The 18,246-nt window shown below is 44.7% G+C and overlaps 1 protein-coding gene across 1 annotated transcript in view; it reads left to right on the plus strand.

Annotated features, from left to right (window-relative positions):
- ARAP2 (ArfGAP with RhoGAP domain, ankyrin repeat and PH domain 2) overlaps nt 1–18,246 on the plus strand; it is a 1,270,949-nt gene that overhangs the window by 826,026 nt on the left and 426,677 nt on the right. Inside the window, exon 17 of the mRNA XM_086964430.1 lies at nt 5,175–5,277. Coding sequence (XP_086820556.1) covers nt 5,175–5,277 — 103 coding nt within the window. The remainder of the gene's footprint in view (nt 1–5,174; nt 5,278–18,246) is intronic.

Below are 18,246 nucleotides of genomic sequence, written 5' to 3' on the forward strand. Positions count from 1 at the left end.
CTCATTCGCATGATCCACATGACGAATCGTTCCCCACAAGGGTTGAGGAACCACATTACCAAACAACACATCTATATCGGCTAAGTTCATAATGCACGCATCAGCTGTCTGTGACAACTCTTTGTAATACCTTGCAGGATTCTTTCGGGGATCAGGTAAAGTCTGCTTAAGGGCCAAAACTTCAGCTCGCTTCCACGGAACATGTAACCAAACACGCTGAAAATGAGCATCTACAGCTGCAATACATTGTTAACATCGGCCTGAACTGCTTCTTTCCATACCGGAGGAACCTCTCTCATTTCTCCTAACTGAAGAATCAGGCTCAAACAATGACTGAGTAGGACGCTCACTCCTAAACGAGAGCAACGTCGCAACTGCTTTTTCGACATCGAAACCCACTATCGCTCCTTTCGCAAACTCTGATTGCACCTTAAACAACTCAGATGGAGTCTGACCCAACTCACCATCTTCCCATTCCTCACGAAGGAAAGTACACAACATGTCGAAGACATACCTCTGCTTCGGTGCTTCCCATTGTCAGAAGACATCCATAATCGACTCTAAATCATATCTCGAAGAATGGGTAAGCCACTTACGAGCCATATGATCCAACACAGCCCGCTCTTCGGTACCAGGAATCTGGCTACGCAACTGTTTACGCTTAAATACAGGAGTCACACCCAATGACTCAAAGAAAGGAGAAAAAAGACCAGTAACAGTTTCAGTCATTCTCTGTCGAACAGAAGGAGAAGCTGTCATAAGGACAGGAGGCAAAACAGGCTGAGATAAAGCATAAGTAGGAGTAGTAGCAGAAGGAGTAGCAAATACAGGAGAAAAAGTCGTAGGAGTTGGAGGCGGATCTAATAGCAAAGTCGGCGGCCCTATAGGAGGCTGCGCCAAAGGAGGAGGAACCAGCTGAAGAGGAGCTGGCGGCTGTGCAACAACAAGAGGCTGAACAGCTGGAGGTTGCACAACTAAAGGTTGTGGAGGTGCCGTAGCACTCTGCACATAAGGGGGTGGTGAACTCAACAAATTTGACATCAAAGGATCCTTTTCAGGGTCCCTCGTTGCACCTTGTAGAAGAGGTGATAAAGCTGGATAAAATTTATCGATGACCATTTTATGTTGCCTATACAACTGCTCACTAGCTTGTTCTTCTTCATTATCTTTAAACTGTATAGCAGCCTGCATTATCAATATACCCTTCTCTCTTTTATTTGTTTTCTCTTATTTAATTTCTCTCTGTTTGGCTTCAATTCGCCAAAAGCGGAAAGAGTCAAACATTGCCGGCCGGGCTTTCTTCCTAAATAGTTTAACTTCCAAATTATCTAAAATCTCTGTGTAGTAGCTACCATGTTGGGGCCATTTTATAACACCGTCTTTCCTGGTGTATCGGACCCACAATACATTATACGTAATGGGGCCCACACCATGTTTAGAATAATATCTTTCCAAGTTTGCTAAGACCAGGCATCTTTGCTCACTAGTCTAGCTTCAAACTTCAAGGGATTACCAAAAACAATAGTCTCGCAAATATACAAGTCCCTCGGCTTTAGCATTTGCAAGTTCCAAATCAAAACCCGAAGGAAACCAAAAACTAAGGTCTGGGAGACACTCCACTCATACTTAACTGAAGTATCAATCACGTCACCAGAAGACCCGTCTATCGTCTCACTCTACAAATCGTCACAAAGGGTCCAAGACAGGGCGGCAGTCAGGGCAGCAGTCCTTCGTAGCCGTCAGAAAGCGGGAAGTCTCGCAGTTAAAACCTTCAGTCCTCGTTCGACATGCCGGGGTCGATGAAGTGGGGGCCGTCTTCCAGAATTTCCTCACAAAGCTCCTCACGATCTTCGGGCTTGGAGTCGCCCCACGTGGGGCGCCAACTGAAGAACCTGGTTTTAGAACCCAGCAGCGCCAGGGGCATGCCCAAAGTCTACGGGTCCACCTATCCTATAATACAGAGACACGGGATACTTCTCGGTGATGTCAAAGATCAAATTTATTGGCTGCAACCAGGAACAGAAGTTCTACGAAGTACGACACAAGTAGGTTTGTCAGAATCTGCTCAATTTTCGTATTGCGAGACATCGTCTTTTATGCTAATAATCACATTCCTGGCAAACACCAATTATTTACGAACTGTCCAATCACAAGTAACATTGCAAAAGGTATTGTATGTCGACAAACCCATTTTTCGGTTGTCCAGCCCACTATCAATTACACGGGAAAGCCCAACATTCTTGCTCGGACAGGCCGGACAAACCCATAATAAAAGACCAAAACCCAAACCATAAACAGGCCATAAAAGAAGGAAGAGAAACAGACGTGAAGCAAGATAAAGGGTGTGTGCGTGTATAATAAACTCAGCAATGTCCTGTTCTTTGATCTCTATCTCGATCAACTACCGGACAAGGAACTGGCTTTACAAGGTTAGCTTCAGGCAACAGGGTCAGTTCAATCAGGTCACCTAGGAGTCAGCTAAAGGTGGTGTACGTGTACCAAATAATCGTTCGGCTGTAGTCATCGGCCTATGTGAGGGCAGCCACAAAATGGCTGCCGTACACAAAATGGAATCCAAGGGTTCAGAACAAAATCTCTAAATATGTAGTGAAGCCATCGGTCTAACATGGCGAAATCACTCGTACTTGCCGCACTCACTAGTTACGGTCCGCTACTATCGAATTCCTAACAAAACCACGACCTTTATGAAACGGGTTCAGAATTCACGGAACCTCAGAGACCACAAGCAATTAACCAATGGGTTGCAGGGAAGAAGTGCAAAGAGTCCTAATGCCAACAAAAATGGGTTTAGCAACAGAAGGCAAAAATCTGGGGGCGACCCTGCAAACAATAGCCAGGTCCGACAAGCCAACATTTCTGCAGTGTTATTACTGCTCTTTTAAATCTAGAAAACAGAGTTCATCTTCAAAATTAGGAAGGACACCTGAAGAATGATCCCACTCTCCACTTGGGTTGGCAGAGAAATTTCCTGCATCCATTGTTTTGTGTTCTGGAGCCTTATTGTTTTTGCGCATGAAATGTTAATACATTTTAATCATTGTAAATCTCTTTGTTTCAGCGAGAGAGACTCGTCCTTTAAACTGAGACAATTGCCGCAGCTGTGCTGAACATGTTCTCTGAAAACATTTTTGGTGTGGGCATTGCTAGATACTATATTCTGTGCCTTCTTAGTTCTGGCCACTGTTCCTTTTTCTCATAGCAATAGGTGTTGTTACAGCTAGACCTAATTTGGGTCATCCAAATAGTTTTTTCAATTGTCGTTGACTCTTATTTTTGCATTGTCTACACTTGGTTTAAGTCCTGCCATATCATAAACCTGCCCACTATAGATGTTGGAAATGAAGCTGTTGCTGCTTCAGTTTTAGTAGCAGACAATTGTGTTACTACTGTTGGGTGATGCTGCTGCAGTTGTGATATACTTCTGGATTCTGGGGCAGCACCACACTGTCTGGCGTTTGAAGGCACCACTTCAATTCTGCTATGGACTCGGTCTTCTGCTTTCCTGATGATCCAGTTCTTGTAAATTGAGGCACCCACGGCTGAAAAAGAAGTGAAAGAAGGCAGCAATGTTTTGTATCTGGATCCAGTAATATGACACAGAGGGTACTAGCTTGTTTTACTGCCTTTGATTTGTGTTCATATGAAAAAGTAAGCAGTTGACCAAAAAAGCTGCTTCTTCATTAGCATTGGTAAATGATATTTTTTTTTTAATTATTAAGTGTCATTAAGTGTGTTTCCTATTTTGTGAAACGAACGCCAGATAGACAGCTAAGGTAATCAAAATCAAGCCTTCCTCCATGGGTACTTGCTGGCCTGAAAAAATTCAAATGTACACTACAACAAGTTAATTTGCAATTGTTAAGGCTAATCTGCAAATGTAAAGGGTGGTTGGGAGCTGGGTATTGGGAAATAGGCATTAATTGATCAAATCACTCCATAGTTTGTGGCAAATATTTATTGTTTTTGAGCATCAGTGCAAAGAGTTAACAACTGAGCTGTAAAGTAAGTTTGTGCTTTTAATTGTAATTGTCCATAGCCTTTACTACCCCATACCAGGTATTGAAGGGACAGTTATGTTTAAAAAAAATGCATTAATTGTGCACAGTTAGGTCAAAATCTTGCCTAGCCCAATCACATGATTCATATAACTTATAAGGGACCGATTTTCAGTCTGTGTGGTGGACTTCCTTATGTATTTATATCTGTATTGCTGCACTAAGCACATTACACGGATAGTTCAGTATGAAACTGTCTGTATGTGAGACTGCACGTCACACACGTATTTTACAGCATTTTATTTTTAGAAACACAAGCATGTATGCATGACCTTGAGTATACTGAATAAGCAGCTACCTATGTTGTTGAGTGACATCTCTTTATTAATGTGATAACTGCACTTCAACAATTGCTTTATTAACCATTCTGCTTTCTCAAATTTACTTGAAAATGCACGATTTGTCCACTCATTTTTCAAAATTTTCACGGGGGCCCCCCCGAAGTCCCCCTGTAGGCTGTTCCGGCTCGCTCCCTACACTCGCTCGCCGCAGTGCAGTACAACATTCATTTTATGCCTCACCACTTTCAAATGTCAACAGCCGCCACTGGTCTTTCCTCTCATAGCAGCCTCTGCTTGGTACTGCATTGGAGTGCCACTGGGAATTGGGTCAAGTGGAAGAGGTGGATTCGGTTTTTTAATCTCTCTTCAATTAGACTTCCCAACCTTGTGGATATACTTGCAAACCCCATCAAACGTGTCTAGAATATACTAGAAAAAAGGAGCGGGGAGTAACAGCAAATATAGCAGTGAAAAAGAAGAGCTGTGAAAACCGTGTTCAGACAATGACATTAGAACCTGGGATTAATAGTCTAACAAAGATAACATGTACTATCTTTAAATATGAATAGATTACATGATAATATTCAAGAAGATCGGTTATAAGTACAGACCCTAGCATGTAATGAACTGTCGTTATTGTATTGAAATTTCTCGTTGTTATGCTGTTAGTCTTAACATCCGAAGCATTAAAACTAAAATGAATTAGCCTTTTACAACAAATGAAATACTAAAAGCTTTCAAAATAAATTGCGCCCGATGTTGTTTGATATTAGGAAGCCTAAACACAGCTGTTTTTGTATTTTTCCATTTGCTTTAGGGCCGTCTTTACCTTTGAGATCTACTTATCGTCGGAACGTGCTTTTCTGTTCGGAGCTGAAAGCGCAGAGTCGCGGAGAGAATGGACCCAGGCAGTAGCGAAGGTAATGCTGATAATTATCTGTTCTGGCTAAGCTCGAGGCCTTTGCATAAAATATAAATTGGATTTGTTAGCTTGGAGTCCTCGGAGAAAGCACTTTTACTGAGAGCAGTTAAAATAAACACCGAGATGTCTTGTTTGGAGGGAGCATTTCTGTATGTCCTAATGCAATAATCTTCGCCTTGCCAAAATATAAAATGTTTTCGGTTATTTGTTTCAATGCAGACAAACGGAAGTATGTGTTGCGATTTATTTTATTGTTTTTTCGCATTTGGAAAGTGCTTTACTTTGCTTTTCTAATCATGCCTGTTTAAACTTGACACATTTTATATTTTGCTGTCTTTTCTGACTCCCCTATTAAAAAACAATTGGGACTCCGTAGTTGTTCCAAAGTTGCGATATGTTGGTAAAACAAACGATTCTTGAACAAAATTACTTTATTGAATTAGCATGAAATAAAATACCACATTTATTCAGTACTTGCTGTCTGGAGATTTGAATCTGGATAAGGCGAATGAATGATGCAGCATCGTAAGTGCCTTTTTGCAAGTTAGATTAGCGGCTGCATTTTTGGGCCATTGACAATGATGGTGCCCAATCTCTGTCACATTGAGGGATCGACAGTTATATGTGCACCACCTTGCACTTAACGAGGTTTGCCGCAAACTTTTCACCAGTAGAATGTAATGAGGAAATGCACCCAAACAACCCGTGTCGCCATTGCTGCGGGGCTGTTGAACACGAGGTATTCGCTGCTGCACCACTTGGCTTCCCTGCTGGCAGATGTCAGACGGTAAAGCAGCAGCCAGGCTGAAACGCAGTCTCCCGTCTACAGAAGTTTAATGGATTTCAAAGGCTTCCGTCAAAAGGAAGATACCATCGCAACATGTTATCAACCTCCTTAATATGAACATTGTCGCAAGGGCTCCAGGCGCTGTACTCCTGAGGGGGGATTTATGGCGCTTTCCTTTAAAACCCCTGACATTCTACAAATCAAATACACTGGCTCAGAGACCTAAGCTCAACCCCAGCAAATAAATCTGTCCCAAAGTCTTTCATAAATCACCCGAGTCGCAGAAGGCTAGGGATCACGTTTTAGTATGCAATCCTGCGCATACAATGGCTTTCTCAGTATCTTAATGCTGTTCCGCAACATATTTTCCACGTTTGCACAAATGTAGAGCATATGTTGCTAATTTTTGGCATATTAAATATTCATTTCTGCCAGCGCCTACATTTATTTAGTTTCTTGCACAGAAATTAGCTTGATTCATTAGATATCTATTCACATTTAACATGCTTGTTTGGCTTGTGTGGGGTAAATTCTTTAGGTCAAATTTAGGCAGTTTGCCCCTTGCCTTTTTATTCATCCCTTACATGGGTGTTTAAAAATTCTTGCTTGCTAGTGGTTAATCCTTACTCTTTGTCCCTCCTTTTTAGGTCTCGCCTGTCGATGCGCATGCACATCGAGCAAGGCGAGAGTATTGCGAGTTATCCACTCTTTATCCACACTGCAAGGAATCGTGGCGATTCCTTGCAGTGCCCGTGACTTTTAAGGTCAATGCGCATGCGCATTAAGCTTATGCGCATGCGCATTGACCTTAAAAGTCACGGGCGCGTGCATGTCCGTCTTTGTTTACCCGCTCCGCCCCCTCCCGCCGTGTCGCCTTGCCTACTCTCTTCCACAGCCTCCCCAGCTCCGCCCCCTCACTACTTGATTGCACGGCCGCTAGGCCGTGCCTCCCCTACTCTCCTCCCCCCTCCTCCTCTCCTCCCCTGCCTGCCTGCCGCTAGCCTTGTTTCCAATTATTTCTACACGCAGGCTCCATATCCAGTAGCGCTGCCTGTAAATATCGCGAGCGTTCCTCAGTCCGCCACTGCGGCTGTCCAGGTAAATAAATACAAAATGGTTGCTTGGGCGGGATCGTTAATGGGGCTGCATAGTACAGCCTGCATCTCTCCAATCCATGCATCTCTCCCCTTACCCAGTCTTCGGTTTCCAAACACGCCTCTACTGGTGCTTGCTTTTACTACTGTGCCGAAGATTATTGTGTCGCCGATTTCACGAAGCGCCTTCTGATTTGTTTTTAAGGGTCAGCATTCTAGTGTTGCCTGCTGTACCAGCACGCACGCACCATAGAGTCTGGCACTGCGTAGACTTGAATGCCCTGATCACGTGACCCGGAAATACCGAGCAATCTGGTTTGGCGCGCTCTGGCTTACCTATTTAAAAATAATCGGCCAAGACAAGCCCGTGTATCGAGGGAAGCGGGCAGACACTTTTGGTACCAACGGCATGTAAGTAACCCTCCAGATTGTCCAGCTTGCTAATCTCCATTTTACTTTGAGGACATAGTGCGAAGCCGCATCACTCAGTTAACCTCCCCTACTCTCCTCCCCCCTCCTCCTCTCCTCCCCTGCCTGCCTGCTGCTAGCCTTGTTTCCAATTATTTCTACACGCAGGCTCCATATCCAGTAGCGCTGCCTGTAAATATCGCGAGCGTTCCTCAGTCCGCCACTGCGGCTGTCCAGGTAAATAAATACAAAATGGTTGCTTGGGCGGGATCGTTAATGGGGCTGCATAGTACAGCCTGCATCTCTCCAATCAATGCATCTCTCCCCTTACCCAGTCTTCGGTTTCCAAACACGCCTCTACTGGTGCTTGCTTTTACTATTGTGCCGAAGATTATTGTGTCGCCGATTTCACGAAGCGCATTCTGATTTGTTTTTAAGGGTCAGCATTCTAGTGTTGCCTGCTGTACCAGCACGCACGCACGCACCATAGAGTCTGGCACTGCGTAGACTTGAATGCCCTGATCACGTGTCCCGGAAATACCGAGCAATCTGGTTTGGTGCGCTCTGGCTTACCTATTTAAAAATAATCGGCCAAGACAAGCCCGTGTACACATCGAGGGAAGCGGGCAGACACTTTTGGTACCAGCGGCATGTAAGTAACCCTCCAGATTGTCCAGCTTGCTAATCTCCATTTTACTTTGAGGACATAGTGCGAAGCCGCATCACTCAGTTAAATTACCCGCTATTCGTTAACACCCTATCTTGGATGTATTTGAGTATATGATCTAGCTGCACTTATTGTTTGCGCCACGTCCCCACCACATTCCACTGCTTTAAAAATATTGTGTTAATCTCCTATTGATTTGGTTCAAAATCAATTGGCGCTCCAATCTTATTAGTGATCTGGTCAATATTCCTCGGTGTTGTGCCTCGTTTTATTAACCAGCGTGCGTTAGAGGGGTGTTTCAGTCTGCCGTGACAGCTGGTGTTGTGTGTTTTCGTTATCAGGGTCAATAGTACTTACTATCGACAATGGTTGTAATTTAAACAGTCTATAAGCAGTCCTCTGAAGTCATTAGATGTAGCTCACTCACCCTCACCCACACTCACCCTCAACCCCTCACTCACACTCACCCTCACTCACCCTCACTCACCCTCACTCACCCTCACTCACCCTCAACCCCTCACCCTCACTCACCCTCACCCACACTCACCCTCACCCACACTCACCCTCACCCTCACTCACCCTCACCCTCACTCACCCTCAACCCCTCACTCACCCTCACTCACCCTCAACCCCTCACCTACCCTCACCCTCACTCACCCTCAACCCCTCACCCTCACCCTCACTCACCCTCAACACCTCACCCTCAACACCTCACCCTCACTCACCCTCAACCCCTCACCCACCCTCAACCCCTCACCCTCAATCCCTCACCCACCCACACTCACCCACACTCACCCACACTCACCCTCACTCACCCTCACCCTCACTCACCTTCACCCTCACTCACCTTCACCCTCACTCACCCTCAACCCCTCACCCTCACTCACCCCCACTCACCCTCAACCCCTCACCCTCAACCCCTCACCCTCCCTCACCCTCATTCACCCTCAACCCCTCACCATAACTCACCCTCAACCCCTCACCCTCACTCACCCTCAACCCCTCACCCTCAATCCCTCACCCACACTCACCCACACTCACCCACACTCACCCACACTCACCCCCACTCACCCTCACTCACACTCACACTCACCCACCCTCACTCACCCTCACCCTCACTCACCCTCACTCACCCTCACTCACCCTCAACCTCATGCTAAAGATTTACAAAAAAAACCATTAACAATTCTAAAAGCACTAACTCTAATGCTGCGAGACCTATTGCATTTCTAATGCTTGTTTTGTGTTTGGTATCCTCCTACAAAGCTCAGCCCAATTACTGTTAATTTTATGCTTCTGTGTTTGCGTTCATTTGGGGGACTATTTTTTAAATTTGATTTTTGCTCGTTTCACTGCTTGCCCATCCTCAGTAGTTCAGCTTCAGCGCCTGTCACTTAATCTCCCCGTCCCGCTCAAATACCGAGGTGAAGTGTCAGACGCTTCAGATGCTGTTTTCAAAATCTTCTCTTTAATTTTATCTTAAGTGAGAGGATTTCCTCTAAGCCCCTCCCTCCTCGCTGCTTGTTGCTTTAGCGAGCCTCGGTCACTAGACCTTCAGTAGCACAGTTAAGGGCCAGGCTTGGGCAACTCCCACTGCATTTTCTCTGATGCGTGTTTCTATAAAGTGAACTCGAGCGACCTGAAGGTGCTGAAGCGCTAGTTGCATTACACAAGGACATATTCATTTTTAGGGACATTTTTATAGAGCGCCAACTGAACTGGCCAAAAGGTATTAAAGCACCTTTCAAAAGTGCCAGTTAGCTAACACAAGCTCAGGTTCATTTTTTTTTGTTTTTAGGTGTGCTGAGAATAAGTGATGCCAAGGCCGGCCCTGTTTATTCATTATTTCCCCTCTACCTGACAAATGGGAGCAGCATTTATCCCTCCCACCTCCTCCCATGTCACTGCATGCCCTCCTCACTGCTTCTTCCTGTCGTCCTCCCCCTCCCAGACCTGTAATTTCAAAGCACATTCACGCCAGCTCCCCATGGACTGTGGGCCATTTTTTATTATATAATGTGAACTAGAGCGACCCAAAGGTGTTTTGAACGCTTTACGTGAGTGCTAGTTACACCACACAAGGTAAGATGAATTTTTGGGGGCATTTTGTAGTGAGCTAACATGACTGACCTGAAAGTATGGGAGCACTTTACAAAAGCGCTAGTTACATTACAGAAGGTCAAGGTAATTTTTTTGTTTTTAGGCACGCTGAGAATAAGTGATGTTGATGCTGTCCCTGTTTCGTCGATATTTCCCCTCTACCTGACAAATGCACTCATTTTGTTGTTGTTACTATTTCCAGTACTCCTATACCTGGTGGCTGGGACAGAGGGCAGGGTCGGTGGCTTACTGGTAAACAGATTTTGCAAGCACTGTTTTGAATAGAAAACTCTGGAGAAGGGTGCCTGGTGAATAGAGGCCTGGGGTAGGAAGGTTGTGACGTCTCCACCATTGGAAAGTACTTCACTGCTTTTTAGGTCTCGCCTATGCAGCGCGCATATGCGCTGCAAAGGGAACAGACCTCTTGAAATCAGTTTGTTTTTTTCTCAAAAAACCTGCACTCATTGCATTGCCTTCAATGGCAATGCGTGCACGTTAGGCGATTGCCTTGTGAGAGTGTGCAGCACCAGATGGTAGTAATTAGTGTGCTCTCTCTCGTAAGGTAAACGCTGCGTGTCCCTGCTCTCGGCTGCACTCCCCCCACCCCAATATGGACAGATCTGTTTTCCTAACAGAACTTTGTGGGAATTGGAGCTGCATGTACTTGGCTGGTTTCTTCCTGGGATAAAATATGGGCCAAAGTGCATTCTACAGCTTGTCCTGCTACTTTAACACAAACTCTATTTCTTTTTTCTATATTCGATTATTCTACACTCTAGATTTCTTATGAAAGCTAAACGTATTCAGCAAGATACTTATTGTATGTATGCACCTGCTGGTTCATGCTTGTGTATTTTTTTTAAAGCAATTATTTTACAGGTCGTTACTTCTAACCTGAAATCCCCCAAAAATATTTCCATTAACTGTTGGTGGAATTTAGTATGTCACTGCCACAGATTGGGCAGATTTAATCGGAACGCCCTGCAGTTAGCATTTAAATGTGACAAATGGTGGTTATCAGTAATATATCTCATAGTGCTATTGCTAATGCTAGTATGTCTTCAGAAGACTAACCACATTTTTTTTGTGGAAATGTATCTATGGTATGAGTTATCATTCATCTTACATTTCACTGTGACAGGATATTTTGGTATCATCTCTTACCATATTATTAATTTGTCTCAACAAGTACTTGATGCCTTTCCTACTTTCTACATTCCACCTTTTCCATTTTCCTTCTCTTTTTTTCTCCTTCTAGCTTTCTTTCTTCTTTTCTATTATAATATCACTCTATATATTATTCATGTTGTTTTTTTATTTTGATATATTGTTCACATCCTACTATGTTGTTGACTATCTGACAAACTGGCTCATGATACAATTTATTTTTTTGATTCTTCAATTAAAATAATAAAATAGAAAAATAGAAAAGAAAATGTTTAGAAATGCTCACGATTTTATGGATGTTTAACTTATCTGCATTGCATTTTCCTTACCACCCTTTAAAAATGAAAGAGTATGTCTGAAACTACTCTTCTATGGGCCACTTCTGAAAACTATAACTATACCTAGAATACAACATGTATGAATGTATCTATTATGGATGTTTAACTTATCTGCATTGCATTTTCCTTACCACCCTTTAAAAATGAAAGAGTATGTCTGAAACTACTCTTGTATGGGCCACTTCTGAAAACTATAACTATACCTAGAATACAACATGTATGAATGTATCTATGTATGTATGTGGTATCAGTAGGGGCTCTGCTTTGGGTCCAAGTCAGAGATTTTGCATGCTATAGTTCTTCATGTAAATCTCATGCTTTAAATTTCATGGAAGTTTTGAAAGCAAATTTGTAACTTTTTATGTATGCAAGTCCGAACTACATACTTTGTGAATTGAGACCGGTATGTTCCCAGGCAATGAGGTCCTTTCATTCGCCAAAACCCTTTTGAATATTTACTCTCTTGTACCTACAATGTACGTTCTGGATCAAAACACTGTGGATGGATAAGTTATTCTCAATTTTTGGCGGCTGCTTGTATTTTCTCTTTAACTAGTGATAAAAGCATATTGAGCACTTCTTTGGTTCTTAGACTAGCACTTCTTCAGCAACGTGCTAGGGCTATTTAGAACGATTTTCTCTTCTCAGTTTGATTCTCAAGTTACACTAAACTTTGATATATATTTATGTTATTTTCATGTCACTTTTGTTTACACATTTTAAGGTTTTGCATTACTTGCTTTCACATACGATAATGTATGCTGGCTTTGAGAAGTTCAGGAAGGGTGCTTGTGTTTTGAAGGTACTACTTCCTTGGTATGTAGGATAACTAATATTAAAGCCCTTTGGAAATGCAGCCACATGAGTATGGACGCATCTGTATATATTATACTTATGATTCTTTTTGGAGAGCAGCTCGAACAAATTGCCAGTGGAAAATATGGCTTTGCCTCATAAAGGATGGACATTGAGAGAAGACAGAAAAAAAATATACCATTGCCCGTGTCTTTAATGACTTTCGTTGGCTATGGCAGCTGACAGCCAACTGAAATAGTACAGTCATGTTCCTTTCAACTTATGTATGAGTGTTCCTTTCTATAATGTTTGAGTCCTTGAAGCTAATGTTGTTCTGGTTCTGCTGTTGAAAGAATTATTAGTTAACTACACAGACATCTTTTGTGGAAGTTAAATTGAAGAGGTTGCTTGATTGCCCACAGAGTGATTTTTTCTCTATTGAGCATATACACTGAACAATATTATCAGCTTCGTACTGGCAAGTTTAGTCAGTGACATTTCAATTAGGCATATCCAACATTTTCATTTCAGCCCATCTATACATTCAGCACAAGCCTCACATTCTGTGACATAAATGCATGTTATTTTTAATAGAAAATGATGTATCAATTGTAAGAAATTGGGCTACTGGCTAAGAGGGGGGGGGGTGAGACTATAAAAACTGCAACCAAAACCTTTGCCATGGTGAAGTCACAAGCATACACTAAATATACCTTTGTTCAACCCTCTGGTAGCTTGGCACAGAGCAGTAAGGGTTAATTTAGAGGCTGGTTGTAAAGTATTTGTACAACACTTCGTTCCCTAATAACATGAAAACTCAACACAAGATAAAAGGGTTGTACACTTTAAAAAATAAAACAAGACCAAAACAACAAAAATGCAATCAGTACAATTAGAGATACGCAAGTTTAAAGATTTCAGTCAAAATAGCACAACGCACCAACTATGGATATTTGTTGCTGCCAGACCATGACAAAGTCACAAGTTCGGGCTGACTGTGATGGAGAGTTTGCAGGCTATGGAGGCCCAGTTAGGCTAGCTGGCCAAGAGTACATTGATTGTGGAGCGTTGCGTAGTCCTCTGTTGAGGACGTTTTGTGCAGTCGATGTGAGGTCTGGATCACAGATGCATTACAGAGCATCGGGTCTGTGGAGCTGCGATGCTGAAATGTGAAGGCCCATGTCATTGTGAAGGAGGCTGGCAACGCAGGGGCTTGTGTTGTGATGTCATGAGTTGAGGATGCTTAGAGCACCTCCTATTTCCAAAGGAAAGTCCTGCGTCATTGTCAAAGATGCTGTTAGTGAGGGGCATGCCATGAAAGGGCCTGCATCGGGGATGTGTCTCGCAGCATCGGATATAAGGCTGTGGTTTGTGAGGGCGATGCAAGGTTCTGACACCCGGAAATTACACACAGCAGAGGCAATGCTTCAGTTCTTCTTGGAGTTATGCTGTATAGCAGAGGAGATGCTCGGTTCTGCTGGGTCCACAGGTGCACTGGCAGAGCACCTTCAGACCCACTTCCAAGGATCCAGGACTGGGTTGGCACCATTTGTCCGGGTAGAAGTCGAGGCACTTGGTTCATGGTTGTTTGAAGCCTGTTTTGTCCCTCAGGCTTCTGATGAGGAGGCCGGCCAACTTGCACTGCGAGTCACTCTGGGGTCTTGGGGTTAGAGTTCAGTCCTTCTTACCCAGGCAAGAGGGCAGCAGGTCAGTGCCACTGGGCAGAAGTCCTTCATCGAAGCAGTCAAACAGAGTAATAGTCATTACAGCAGCACAGCAATGCTTCCTGGCAGAGTCTTCCACAGGTTCAGAAGTGTACTGAAGAGTTGGTTTTGGAGGTCCAATATTTATATCTGGTGCCTTCTTTGAAGTAGTGGATCGTTCTAGAGGTTTCAACCAGCCTGAAGTGCCAGGCGTCCCCTTCCTTCTTGTGCTGGCCTCAGCTTGCGTTTAATTACAAAACACTAGTGAGAAACCTTTTCTGAGAGTGCTCAGGCAGAGCCCTTGTGATGTGCAAGTGTGGTAATTTGTAATTACCATACGGTCTCTTCAGTGCTGTGAGAGGGTGCTGCCCTAGTCCTGGTGGGAGTAGAGTAAATTACCATGTGCCCCATGCCTCCTGAAAGAGTATTGTCTTGAGCTTTTTCTTGAACGGAAGCAGAGAGTGTTCCTTCATACATTCTCAGGCAACTTGTTCCAGATTTGAGGGATGTAGGTGGAAAATGCTCTCACTCCCATGGAGGACAGACAAAAGCGGGGACAGTCCAGCCTCCGATGGCCGTAGCATTCTACTTGGGTTGTAATTGGCTAGGCTGTTCTTAATATATCTCGGGGCTTGGCCATAGATGACTTTATGTGCGATACATAGGTCTTTGAACTTTGTCCTCTGCCTGATTGGGGGCCAATGTAACTGGCGTAGGAGAGGTGTGGCATGCATTTGTGTGGGCACTCTGAAGATCAGTCTAACAGCATGGTTCATTACTATCTGTAGTTCTGCCAGTAGCTTTCCCGCACGGCCTAGGTAGAGGGAATTGCCAGAATCTAATCTTGATATAATTAGGGCTCATACTGCTAGTCTAAGGGTGTCGAAAGTGAGAAGGGGGGCCAGTTTACTCAGCTGTCTCAGCAAGCCTGTGCATTTGCCCACAATTGCAGACACCTGTTGAGTCATGGACAACATGGCATCGATTTTAATATCCAGGTGTTTTACCGCAAATGCTGGCTCTGGGTATTTGCCTAGCTCTTGTGGCCAAACGAGATTGCTCCATGGATTGGCATTTGTGGTGAAGGCCAACACCTCTGTCTTGTCTGGGTTGATTTTGAGGGAGTTGGCCGCCATCCAGTTGACTGTAAATTTAAGGATGTTCTGAACTCTAACATGGGCAGTTGGAGAATTATTAATCTGAATGATAATTTGGGTGTCGTCGACATAGTTATAAATCTGGCACTCCATCTGATTCAATGCGGCTATCAAGGGTTAGAGATGGCCATTGATCAGGAGGGGTGACAGTGCCGACCCCTGTGGGACCCCGCAGGGAAGTGTGCCTGGCCTGGACACAGCGTCAGTCATCTGTACTCTCTGGGAGCGGCCATCCAGAAAAGACGTGAGCCATGCTAGCGCCTTGCCCTGGATCCCTAGATTAGAAATCCGTGTCAGGAGTAGGTCATGATTGACCGTGTCAAATGCCACCGATAGATCCAGCCGGATCAGGGTGTATGGTTACTTTGTGTCTGCCTTCAGTCTGAATTCGTCTAATACCGAAAGCATAACCAGTTCTGTGCTGTGGTGGGCAGAAATCCTGCCTGGTTAGGTTGTAAGAGATGGTTGACTTCCAGATGATGTGAAAGTGAGAGAAGCACATGCTGTTCCAGAATCTTTGAAAGGAATGGGAGTTGGGAGATTGGCTGGAAATTCTTAAGGTTCTTAGTGTTGGCCCCAGATTTTTTCAGGAGTGGAATGACACGTGCCTCCTTGAAGTCCCTAGGGACTTGTCCTATTTCTAGGGAAGAAATGAGGAGTGACATGATCTTGGCTTTTATCCCTGGGAAAGCTATCCTGAAGATCCTTGGGGGGCAAGGGTCTGCAGGCGAACCGGATTTCACACGCCCTATTAGTAGACCCAAAGACTCAGGCGTAAGCGTAGGGAAGGAGGCGAGAGGTTTGTTACAAAGGAGGAGTTGGAGAGTTCGTTCAAGAAGGCAGGGAAGCGTGGGGGTGTGCTGGATTTCAGTCAGGAGATCCTTCACTTTTGATGTGAAGAACGCTTGAAATGTATTGCTATCCTCCCTACAGAAGGAGGGCTTCTGTTCCTTCACTTGTCTTAGTTCTTTCAAGATTTTGAAAGTCTCTTTCTGTGTATTGTTAGCGGACGCAATCTTGACTTCATAAAATTCAGATTTTCTTGTTAAAATTGCTTTTTTGTACGCGGCAAAATTTGCATGATATTCTAATTGAGCATCGGGATCATAGGCTTTCCGCCAGGCTGTCTCACTTTGGTGAAGAATTTGTTTCATACTATGCAGGGCATCACTGAACCATGGTGCCCCTTTCCATTTGTCCCTTATTCTTTCCCTTCCTGCAGGTGCGAGTGTATTGATAGCGCTCTTCAGCCTTTGCGCTAGGGCAGTAATTTATGCTTCGCAGTCTCCTAGAGTGGGACTACGGGGACTGGATTTTTTGAGGACCGAGACCAGGTCCTCAGCTCTGATTTTGTTCCAGCTCCTAAGAACTTTCCATTCTGGGGGTGGATGGGTTTTCTGCTCCAAAAGTAGGAGGAGGCCACTAATGATGCAGTGGTCAGACCATGAGCAGGGTCTGATGACCGGGGGGGGGGTTGGTATGTGGCTGGGAGGTCCAAACCGGGTGAAGTGTATGCCCTTTCTCATGGGTGGGACCTATCACAGTTTGGTGGAGTTCCAGTGCGGTCAATGCCTCGTCCATTAGTTTAGTTTGGCTCTCTTTGAGAGATTACTCCCAATGGAACTTGAAGTCTCCCATTACTAATAAACATTGATATCGTGAGCGCATGTCATGAGCCAGTTCCGTCAGAAATTCGACGAACTTGGGCGACGTTCTCGGGCGACGTTCTCGGGGGCAGTACACATTCAGGGTGACAATGCAAGCCTACTTAGAGCAGAACTTTGCCCCTATTACATCCTCCCCTTCAATACTATCTGCAAAGAGCGTCTTAGCCTTGAGGAACTGATTGTAAAGAAAAGCGACCCTGCCCCCTCTAGTGCTACCCGGTCTATTATGATAGAGAGCTGCGTAGGTTGGGGTCATGGCGGCTACCAGATCCGGAGTTGAGGATTCCTCAAGCCAGGTGTCGGTGATACCTGAAATATCTATAGTGTCGTCTTGCAGTAAGGAGAAGACCTCTAAGTTGTGTTTTTGCAGTGACCGAGTGTTCAGATTAGCAAATCTAAGTGCTGGGGAGTTAGGGGGCCCGAGTGATCTCGGAGAGAGATTTGGGTGATTGTGGTAGATCGTATGGTTTTGTGGCCTTAGCAGCCCTTCTGCTTTGAGTGTGGCTGCTACTCTGTTGTCAAGCGGCGCTATGTTATAATCTAGGCGATGGAGTTCTACCAGGGAGTAAAGAAAGCCAGGGCCACTGGTCTTGGCCCCTGGTCCCGGTCGGGCGCGGACGGGCGTAGATAAGCTTGCCTTAGGCGCACCCTAGCTCCAGCTTGGTAAATATAGTCTGAGACTCCACCCACCCACCATTCAGCCTGCTGTGCAGCGGCTGGCTATTCTGTGTACTAGACCGGGAACTAACCGGAAGTTCTCTCAGCAGGAAGTGGGGGCGTGCTGTGGAGCGGAGATCACCAGATGCGGGATGCAATGAGGGACAATTGAGCAACACAGAGTAAAAATACTTTTTTTTAAACTTTCCTTTTTAAAATGAGTCAAACAATGTGCAAAAAGGCAGGATTTCAATATTTCAGGAGAAAAGGCGGCAAGCGCTGCAGCTTTACGAGTGACCCACCATGACCTGGGCAGGGCTCTCTGATCTGCGCGCTAGCTCCAGCTTGGTAAATATAGCCTGAGGCTCCACCCACCCACCACTCAGCCCTGCTGTGCAGCGTCTGGCTATTCTGTGCACTAGACCGG

This window comes from Lissotriton vulgaris, chromosome 3_2, assembly GCF_964263255.1.
Source record: "Lissotriton vulgaris chromosome 3_2, aLisVul1.2, whole genome shotgun sequence".
NCBI classification, from domain to species: domain Eukaryota; kingdom Metazoa; phylum Chordata; class Amphibia; order Caudata; family Salamandridae; genus Lissotriton; species Lissotriton vulgaris.